Source organism: Sesamum indicum, linkage group LG4 (genome assembly GCF_000512975.1).
Source record: "Sesamum indicum cultivar Zhongzhi No. 13 linkage group LG4, S_indicum_v1.0, whole genome shotgun sequence".
Taxonomy (NCBI): Eukaryota; Viridiplantae; Streptophyta; class Magnoliopsida; order Lamiales; family Pedaliaceae; genus Sesamum; species Sesamum indicum.
Genome location: NC_026148.1, coordinates 6,137,654 through 6,148,620, shown reverse-complemented (window position 1 = coordinate 6,148,620; position 10,967 = coordinate 6,137,654). Strand labels below are relative to the sequence as shown.

Genomic DNA, 10,967 nt, shown 5'->3' with positions numbered 1-10,967 from the left:
TTTTCATCCATTTTTATAATGAATTGACCAAAATGTTCTTATAAATTAAAAACTATAATTTTATTAATTTTTTAATTTTTTTTAACTAAATGAATACTTTTTTTATAATTTTAAAAAAAAATTCATCCACCTTATTTGGTTTTTTTATAAGTTTTTAATTTTTTTTTAAAAGAATAAAAAATACAGTTAGAGCAAAATTAACAATTCATACTTCCATTCAAAGATTATATAATTTCTTCGAACATCAATGGCATTTTTTATTTTTTAAACAATGAAAAAATATTTATAATTATGACAAATTTCATGAGAAGTTGTAATTTACCCAAAATAAAAACTAGAACATGGGCGGGCGCGCACACACAGGCGAGTTAGTTGAATTAATTTGAGTTGGAAATTTAACTACACATCAGAGAAGACCACAGTGGTGTTAGGACATTGCTGTGTGTGGAAACGCAACACGTGTTGCAATATTCATCATGAAATGTCAATAAATTGAGAAAGCACGGTACGTTTAAGTAAATATGATACAAACATCATCATTGTGTAGTAAGATCCTCTTAACTAGTTATCAGTGTGAAAGACGATGTCTGATTATACCTCGTGCCTCGTCCAACTCAAAGTGAGCGCTCGAAAACTCTGTGCTGTTGAAGAAAGCTTTCAGATCACTTATTCCGTAATCAAGTGCCTGCATGGACATATACGTATAAACTCAGTCAGCTTTTTACCTTATCAACATCTGGACCGTCAAGTGCCCAAACAAACAGTAGATTGTTAAGGAATTGAGATAACAAAGTTGAACTCAGATTACCTTGCTTTGCAGTTCTTCCACTTTTACATCCACGTGAGAAAGATTTACAGTTGAACCAGACACCATTTCTTCAAAGTGCAAGGCATCCTTCACAAGTCTTCGGAGAAGATGCAAAACAATTCCATTGAAGTCCTTCTTGAATATCATATACTTTTTGAAGCTCTGCAACAAGTTTTTAGATCATGTTTAGTTCATCTTCTACAGTGAGAGGCATCTCCCAACACATAAATCATGCTACTAATTGCGTGACAAAAGATTCATTAAGATGCTATCTTTTATGCTTATCATTCTTTGTTGTATTGGAGTCATCAGTTGCGAGCTACATGGATTAGTAAGACACGGTTGTGCTAGAACTAGGAACAACTGAAATGAAAAGTTTGGAGGAAACAATTGAGTGATTGATTGCAAGGTCGATAAAGTACCTTCTGCAAAGCTTTCTGCACACCGAACTTTTGGGTTGAGATGAAAGAATCCAACAGAACACGAATAGCCATGTCCACATCCTCCTGAGTGACATGCTGTCTAAGGTGCATCCTGGCATGGGCTTCAGACATCCGTATCATTGATTCTATGTGTCTCACGGCAATAGGAACTCCCTGTCCATGCTGCAAAAGCAAATAAAAGAAAACCATCCATTATAAATCAGTTGACAGTTTCGTTGCATGAGGCACAAACTAAATATGTATTTAAGTTTAATCTCACTGATGATTCTCTCCGTAATTCAGCATAAACTTGCGTAAGCTTGTCTAAATCTGCATCATGCAACCTCGGAAATACATTCAGCTTGGCATAGGTGAGGTACTTCTTTAGCAACTCTTGGGGTATTATCTGTAGAAAAACAATTATTAATCAAAACCAGAAGACAAGCTCATAAATTTTGAGAAAATAGTAATAGCAACAAGAGATTGCGATTAAGACCTCAGGATCGGTTTGTCTTGTGGAAGCTTGGACATCATCTTGTGAATTGGCCATAGACCGATCATCAAAATTGGCACCTTTAGGCTGCGATTTGCAGTGACTATCAACTACAAATTGTGCCAGCATCTCATCAGTCACTGGGTCCACCACATCCTACATGCATTATACATTTCTCTATTAAAAACCTGCTTACAATGATTGTAAGAAAGTAACTGATACAAAATAAAATGAGAACGAAGAAATAGTAGACCTTGACAACACAGAGAATATCAAACCGGGAGATGATTGGATCAGTCAGTTCCACATTTTGAGCAAATGTCTTTGAGGAATCATATCTGCAGGAGAAGATTACCAGGAAAAATATCAAATGGTCGTTGAACGGATGAAATATAGAAAACAATAAAAAAGTAAACTAACCCATTAAAACCATCAAACCTTTGAGAAGATTGAATCTAACAACTTTCTCAAGATAGTCCAAATAGAACCAGCAAGAAAATACATGCAAATTGGAATCTCCAGCGCTTATCCGTGCTGAAGTATTTGTTTCTGTTTCTTTGAAAAATTTGACAGAAAACTTTCCTGAGAGTTCCTAGTGGGATTTCAAGATCCAGATGGAATCCAGATACAGGGAAGAAGAAGAATTTATTCTCATCCTCACACGATTTTCTAGGGCCCTGTGTAATTTGCAAGCTAATTTCTTAATCATATGGGGAAATAACTATAACTTGGAAATAGAACATAGGCATCATTTTGTAGATAACTGGTGCATAACCTTCCAATCTTTTTAAGCACTGGAAAGGTGATGCTCCATTTAGAAAACTAACAATTATTGGCAAAAATCAAAACCCAAGCAGCAGTGATTTTGCATTTCCAACTAACATATCAGCTGAGTTGTATTAATTTGACTTGTTTATACCTTCCTCCAATAGGATTTGCCGCTGCAATTACAGAACAGCGAGCCTGGAGAGATGTGACTATCCCGGCTTTTGATATGCTAATACTCTGCTGCTCCATTGCCTCATGAATACTTACCCTGAATAATAAAGAATTTCAGAAGAAGGAAGATGTAGGAAGAAGTAGACATGCCTCCTTAATACAATTGTTACCTGTCCTGATCATTCATTTTATCAAACTCATCAATAAGACATATGCCTCTATCAGCCAAAACAAGAGCTCCTCCTTCTAGAGTCCACTCCCGTGTGACTGGATCCTTGTGAACTGCTGCAGTGAGTCCGACTGCAGAAGCTCCTTTCCCAGTAGTGTAAACAGCCCTTTGTCCAGTCTTTTCAACATACCTAATGATTTGTTTTACCAAGTTAGGATATTGTTCAGGTAGCCTTTGGTTTGAAGGATTAACAATTGAGGGAATGATTTGAAGGAGAGAACTCCGAATGCTTTAATATTGGTTGCATTTGCAGTCCATTATAATAATTGAAGAACCAAGCAAAACTGGTTGTTATTTAAGGATTTAGAATCCACAATTTATAATAATTGAAAAAAACTAACTCATCAAAGTCTTTTAGGGATTTATGATCCACAATAATATTAAATTACGCAAAGGAATATGATGGATTTGTTATTAGAGATTTGAATTCTGCCGCCCCCATTTCATTGAAACCAAACACACTAACAGATAACTTACTTGAGGAACTGGGACTTGGCGGTTCCAGGATCACCGAGCAGGAGTACATTTATATCCCCTCTTAGACGGTGTTTGCCTTCAACATTTTTCTCTTGACCACCAAACATAGCAAGAGCAATTGCAGTCTTTATGTCCTCATGATCATAGATTGAAGGGGCTATGGACTTGATGATCTGGAATATTTGAAAGAAAAATTAATGGTTAATGATAAATCAATTAGATGGATGTAACACAAACTCAACAGTGGACCTACCCGTTCCCCGATTCTTGGGTCTTTTGCCAATTTCTCAATTTCTTCTTTGTCTTCTTGGGTAAGCTTGTAAGCTGAAAAGAGATCGTGTTTCTTGGTGACATAATTTGCTTCAATCACGGTGGCAAAGACAGGAAACCCATTCTTTGTATTCAAAGACAAATCAAAATTATTGGTATATATGCCTGTGACCTCCTGGATTTTGGAAATGAAACATGTTATGAGTCGAGATACATGATGGCAAACTTTAGTTAAGGTAAAAAGATAAGTTTCAAAATGCAAGAGATTTACAATCTCTTCTCCTGGACGGGCACAATCAATGAGATCATTCAACAGTATCACTTCCTTGTATCTTGGAAGTCGACCAGCAGGGACAATTCCAGGGCTTTCTTGGAGAGTTAGTTTCTGGTAGTTCCTATATATTGTCTATAGCAAAGAAAGAAATCAAATTAGTGCAACTTTTAGTTGCATTTAACAGAAATAAGGAGCATCAGATTATCACCTGTTCAATGTTAACAGTGAATGGTCCTTTTGATAGACACTCTGGACAAGAACCAACCTTCACCTCTGAATATGAATTCTGGAAAAAAGGCCCTAAAATTGATCCACATTTGGTACAGTCATATTTAACTTGCTGCAATTGGGGAAAGACTCCAGAACGTCGAGTCACAACTCCACCAATACGGATCATAGTGTTCAAATGTATCTGCCTGCATACCAAAAATGGAAAGCAAATTTAGATATCATACAAAAACCCCAACATTTTTCCTTTGAGCAATCACTGTTTGGAATCAGATGTATTACCTAATGTTGCGTATCTGATCATACACTGGTAGGTTGGTGATGCGTACATAGATTTTTGGATGGATTTTCCTGTAATTTGGATGCAAGTCGAAAACAATCTTGTTGGCAACTTCTTCCATAACCTCAAGAACAGACTGAGGGGCATCAGCGAGCCAGATCGCTATGTTTGGATGGATATAGATGAACTGTTTGTAATCAATCTCAAGGCTGCACTTGTTGACTGCACAAATAAATAATCAAGTTAATATAGGAACAAACTTATACCATATGGGTCTCCACTGACAAAGACAAGCATTCTGCAGCAACCTGCTAAGATTCACAGACTAATGGAGGCTTACATTTAAGTCTGAAGTTATAGAGGAAGTTTTACCTGAGACCATTTCATTGATCTGCCTCAGATATTCAAAGTCTCCATGATCACTCTTTGGATTCACATATGTGAGTAGGAACTCCTTGAATTTCTTGGCAATGAAGCGCCTCACTTCATCTCTAGTAACCCACTCTCTCAGGGTTCCCTGAACCCTGTACATCTCAAACTCACCTTCATCATTCTCCTCGTCCTACAATATCAGCCACCAATCCATCAAATTGTGTTTATGTGTGTAATGAAACAATGAATAGAGATATTTAGCATTCTGGACATCCATACATCATAAGGGTCATCATCTGTCTGATCAGTCATGGGGATGTCATCCCTAGAGTTCCCTTGTTGTGATCCACCTGGTGAACTGCGCATTCCATCAGTATCATCCATGCTTCTTGGAGTGGTTGGGGGCCTAAAGTCAGCTCTTGTCCTTTTTGATGGCCTGTAGTTGTCATCATCAGTGTCTGCAATCAGAGATTTCCAATATCAGTTTGTCAATCAGCAAGATCCAAATGAGATTAAGTCAGAGGCCTTATGACATATACTAGCATTTTAAATAAATTACAAAAACATTTTTGCATACTAGTCACATTTCAACACACGGACATTGCACGGAATCCAGCAGCAACCCCCTAGATGAGTTACTATCAAAGATTGGTTGGCTAAAGGACAAAAGAGGTCAAGGATGTGATAATTGTAAGGCTAACAATTACTAGCAGGTTTCTTGATTCTATCAATTAGCAGCAACGTCGGCAGGAGAGGATCATGAGTGAAGGAAAAGCAAAAGTCAACCTTATCGATTACACCATAGATTCGCTGCTGAATGGCATGATACAATATTGGGATTAACTATGACTTCATTCAGGGCTACTAATAAACACCGTTTCATGGTCTCTGAGAATCATCAAGTTACAAAATGAATATTGCGGGAACCCAATTCTAACAGTTTCATTCTAGCTTCCGAACACATGCCAGTTGTTTAGGTGATTACTAAGACAACCGTATCAGACAGCAAAATTTATCATCCCCCTCCGCTAAAATAGAATCAAAACTTAGAATAGAATTCGTATCATTGTTAACAAATGGAAACAGCAAAAGCAACATAATGATAAAGAGAGTATAAATACAGTAGAGATATGTTGCACAATTTAGGACTAGAGTGGTGAAAAGCCAAAAAAGAGCGGACCTTGGTCGTGAAGAAGCTGGGGAAGCTTCCGCTGCGACACACGAGCTTCTCTGGCCTCAAGTTCGATCTCTGCAGCTCTGCGGTCGGCCATAATCTGGTCCAGATCCCTCTCATCCTCCATGGAATCGTCAATCCCCAATGACTCGTACTGGTCCTGCTGCCCCAACCTCCGATAATCACTACAGTGAGAGCATCATTATTCCATCAACCAATGACGATTCCTCCAAAACAATCATGAGCACATCTAGCAGAAGATAACATGAAGAGAAAAAAAAAAAGAGCAACTAAAGACTGACTTCATGAAATTGTCGTTGAAGAGGTCCTCCCCTTCCTCCTCCTCTTCATTAAGATTCTCCTCCTCAGGCTCGTCCCTGATAATTTCAGGATCAACAGATGCTTCATCATCATCATCGGTATAATTCTGGCTGGTATTGAACGGCAGCTGGTCGGTGTTGAATCCGGCTGACGTCGGGGAGTCCGGCACAGACGGCGGATTCCCATTTGCAGCAGCGGCGTCGCCGCCTGATCTGGATTCATCGTCTTCCCTCGCCATTTTCTCCGCAGAGAATTTCCTCCGGTTACTGTGTGTGTAAGAGAGAGAGTTGCGCCGGGCCGGGGAGAAGAATTAAGGCACCCCTACTTAGGGCGCTATCTCTCCCCCACCCCTTATCCCCATCGCGGAGTCGGTTACTCTTTTGGCGGGAACATTTGGCGCCAAAAAGATGAGGCTCGCATTTGGGCCTATCATCCCAAAAGGAAAACGCCCTACAACAAGAAAATAAAAGCCCATCTCTATTTTTTTGGGCTCTTTAAAGCGATCTGTCATAGTAATTAGTTATAAGGAAAAATTATTTTAAAAGAAAACTTCTTAAAAGTAATTTTTTATTTTTAAATAAACCAGTATTTGCACCGTGCATTGCACGATGACAAATTTTTACATAAAATTAAGTTAAGTCATTTATTAATTTTATTTTATATTATCAAAAAAATATTTCTGAAATTTTTTGAGAAAACCTAAAATAAAAAAGAGTAAAATAAACTTTGCCCCTTTAAACGATTTTTGATGTAACATTTATCCCTTTAAATTAACAAATATAAAATGCTTATGCCCTTAGTTGAACCAAAGTGTACCTCATGCTTTGATAATAATATTATTTTAAATATATTTTAATATTTTACACATTAAATTATTATCAAATTATTTTTAATTAATTTTTTTAATAAATGAAAATTTTAAATTAAGAGTGGAGTATAATTAATATACAGTTATAATATAGCCAACAACTCATATATACTTTTTTTTTAAAAAAAATAAATATATTTGCTTAATAAAATAAAATATATTTTATCATAAATATATATATATATGTTTTAAAAATTGATATGTGATTACTTATTTTTATCTAAAGAATAAATAGTTAATAATTTAATTTTATAACCAAATTAATAAAAACTTTTTGTGAAACTTTTTTGTGTAGTTATTATATTCATCATTACTTAACTTTGAGTCTGTAAAATATTATAAAATTTGAACTATTTAATTCACTGATTATATTTTATTTAATCATAATTTAAAAGATATTTTTCAATTAAGAAAATTTTTATTAAACTTAAAATGCAAAATTGTTAAAAAAAAAAAAAAAAGACATTCTTCTAACTAAATATACATATATATAATATAAAGGTAATATTGTCTAAAAAAAATTTTAAGTGGTAAGTGTTATATTTATTAATTTAAGGGGGTAAATTAGGGGGGCAAAGTGTATGTTACCCAAAAAAAATATTCTCTTATTCAAATTACACCAGAAACATAAATTTAAAAGATATTGTAAATGTCAATTTGAATTTCAAATGAGATATATTTTTCTCTTATGAAATTTCTATAAAAATTTGAACCCATTAAAATTATTTGAACATAATTTGGTATCAATTGTTATCATCATTTTAATGAGTCATATTTATTAATTTTAATTTATATTATCAGAAAAATTATTTTTCTATATTTCCTAATAAACTTATTAAAATGAAAAATCTCTTTTTCAATTTACATCAGAAAAATAAATTAAGATGGTAAAGCAAATTATGTCAACATGAATTTCAAATGAGATATAAATTTTTTTCTAGATTTGAAAGTTATTTACTGAAAATCTGACTTGCAAAAATAATTTCGAATATATTAATTTTAAATATGTCATTTAAAATATGAAGAATAAAATTTTCCCAATAAGTAAATAATCCAAACAATTATTAAAGATAAATAAACTGGACGAAGAAACACACACATGGATATAGCATAAATGTAGTATAAATTATTGTCAATTATATTAAATCATAAATTCCAACTTAATCATATTTATATGGTTATCACTTCACTCATAAAAATTATTAATTTAAATGAATCCAATGTCTAATCAAGTCAATAACATTTAGATAAATAAAAATTTTATAATTTAAAGAATTTGTAAAATTATGAATTTAAGAATAATATTTCACTTATCATTGATATTAATACTATAGTTTTTGCTGTAAGACCTCTTAAAACCAATAATAAGTATGTTCGTATAATAAAAAAAGGGCATAAAACCATCCTGTATTTTTAAAATGCAGCCAAAAACCCCCTATGTTAAAAAAAATAGACAAAACTCCCCTCCGTGTTTACATAAAAAAAAAATAACCCCTTTCCGTTAGGTCCTACTGTGAGAGTGAACCTCATTTTATACCTTTTTGGGATTACTTTGAGTGTATAATGTCCATTTTACTCTTTTCTTTCATATTTAAATATATTTAAAATTAATTCGGTCATGGGGGATCGAAGAAAATAATAAAAATTTAAATCCGGCCATGAGGCGGTAGGAAGAACCGACTATGTAGGCGGAATGCACAACAGTAAAAAGGTAAATCCGACCATGTAGGCGGAGTGTACAAAAATAAAAAGGTAAATCCGACCATGTAGGCGGAATGCAAAAAAGAATATTTTTTATTACGATAAATATAAAGAGAAACGAATACCATAAGGAAAGACTAAGTTGGGAACCTTTTACATTGGTTTAAACTAATAGGTATGAATTTTGGTCAGAAAATACCACACTAAAGCCCAAAATCAACGCCAAAAATTGGCAAAATCGGGCAGCAATGGCAAGGCCGACCTCATTCATACCCATAATTTAAACCGAAGACCCAGAGAGCCTTATCATTATGTTTTTCAATTTCTCCTTATGTTTATCAGTAATGAAAAATACTCTTTTATATATATATATATATATATATATACACATCTATATAGCCATGCTATCTCTGTTATACTTGGATAATTCAGCAGCAGCAACTTAGCCTTGCATTAGGCTAACAAAAACAGAAACAAGAATGGAAATAACGAATGCAAAAATTTAAATAAGAGAACTCACAGGTGGTCTCTTCTTATGCCAAATGAAAGTTTTTATAACTAAGGGAAAAGAAAGAAATTACAAGTGGAAATGCCTCAACTTCAACACATGAAGGCTTCCGAGGGCTTGCCGAAAAAAGGGGGGAGAAGGTTCTATTTATAACCAGTGGGTTCGGACTTGAAATCAATTCTTCACATCCGCATGGCCTCCATCTGCCAAGTGTCCTCTCATTTTCGCCAAGTGTCCTCTCATTTTCGACACGTGTCATTTGGTCAATTTTTGTTGACTTGCCATGCTGTCAGTTCATTTCTTCATGAGTCTGGAGAAGCTACTTCCTTCCGACTCTGATCCCGACTGCTTGTGATCCTCTTTGTCTTCAGATGATTCTGAAAATGTCCATTTTTGATTTTCCTTTTAGTGTCTCCCGGATTCCTTTAAAAAGATTGTCAAGGAATTCTTCTTGAGAAGATTCTTCAAATGGATTTTGAGCTTCCCCAGCGAGACAAGAAAATTTATTTTCCCCATTTTTGCTTGAGGTCTCCATGGGAGAAGCAATTCCCGAAAGATTCTTTTTCAAATCATTTTCCATTTGCTTGAGGTATTCCTCAATCATATGATTTTTAGTGATTACCCCCTTCTTATTCAGAATTCTCTGGGAGATATGCTCAAAAGGATTGGGTGCCTGATTTTCTTCCTTTTCTGCAAGAACTTTATATTCTTGTAATTTTTCCTCCATCTCATTGATGATCTCTTGACCATAGTATTTCTTGGTCTCGGGATCAATTTGCATTAGCTTGTTCCAGAATTTCGAACAAAACCTCCTTTTTATGCAAGGAATTTTCTGTAGGGTAATTCCTACCTCTGGCAGCCATTTCCAGATCCGTGGGATAGAGAATTCAGTGAAAAAATAGAGCGAAGCCATTCCTTCTATCCATTTCCTTGATTTTTCTGCTTGTATTATTTTTGGCGAATAATTTAGCCATTCTGTATAATATTCTTGAAAGATTTCAGGAAGAATTGTAATTGATAGGCCGAAGCTTATCCACCATTGGTATACCCAATTTGGTATCTCTTGTTGAAAAACTAGTGGACAAATTTTGAGAATTTCGAACAAAACCTCCTTTTTATGCAAGGAATTTTCTGTAGGGTAATTCCTACCTCTGGCAGCCATTTCCAGATCCGTGGGATAGAGAATTCAGTGAAAAAATAGAGCGAAGCCATTCCTTCTATCCATTTCCTTGATTTTTCTGCTTGTATTATTTTTGGCGAATAATTTAGCCATTCTGTATAATATTCTTGAAAGATTTCAGGAAGAATTGTAATTGATAGGCCGAAGCTTATCCACCATTGGTATACCCAATTTGGTATCTCTTGTTGAAAAACTAGTGGACAAATTTTGAAAAACCATGTATGTTTTCTTTTATAATTCAGCAGTCCTTGATAATTTAGCAGTCCTTTATTGGATAATTCAGCAGTCCTTTATTTCTCTGCTTAATATGTAGTATTTATTTGATAATAATAGCAGTCATGTAAAGAATGCAAGAAAAGAGGAGTATGAACTCCCAAGGAATTTAGATCAAGTAAATAAGTGGACAATTCCTAAAGTAAATCC

At 34.7% G+C, this 10,967-nt stretch overlaps 1 protein-coding gene across 1 annotated transcript; it reads right to left on the bottom strand.

The window, feature by feature from the left end:
• LOC105160115 (DNA replication licensing factor MCM2) lies at positions 407-6,643 on the bottom strand. The gene is made up of 17 exons (XM_011077378.2): positions 6,269-6,643; positions 5,973-6,151; positions 5,072-5,250; positions 4,793-4,982; positions 4,423-4,642; positions 4,121-4,328; positions 3,910-4,044; positions 3,622-3,813; positions 3,369-3,541; positions 2,833-3,021; positions 2,643-2,759; positions 1,977-2,061; positions 1,727-1,879; positions 1,511-1,636; positions 1,231-1,413; positions 809-970; positions 407-685 (listed from the first exon to the last, which is right to left on the bottom strand). The coding sequence occupies exons 1-17, from the start codon at positions 6,523-6,525 to the stop codon at positions 569-571; spliced, it is 2,865 nt and encodes a 954-aa protein (XP_011075680.2). The 5' UTR covers positions 6,526-6,643; the 3' UTR covers positions 407-568.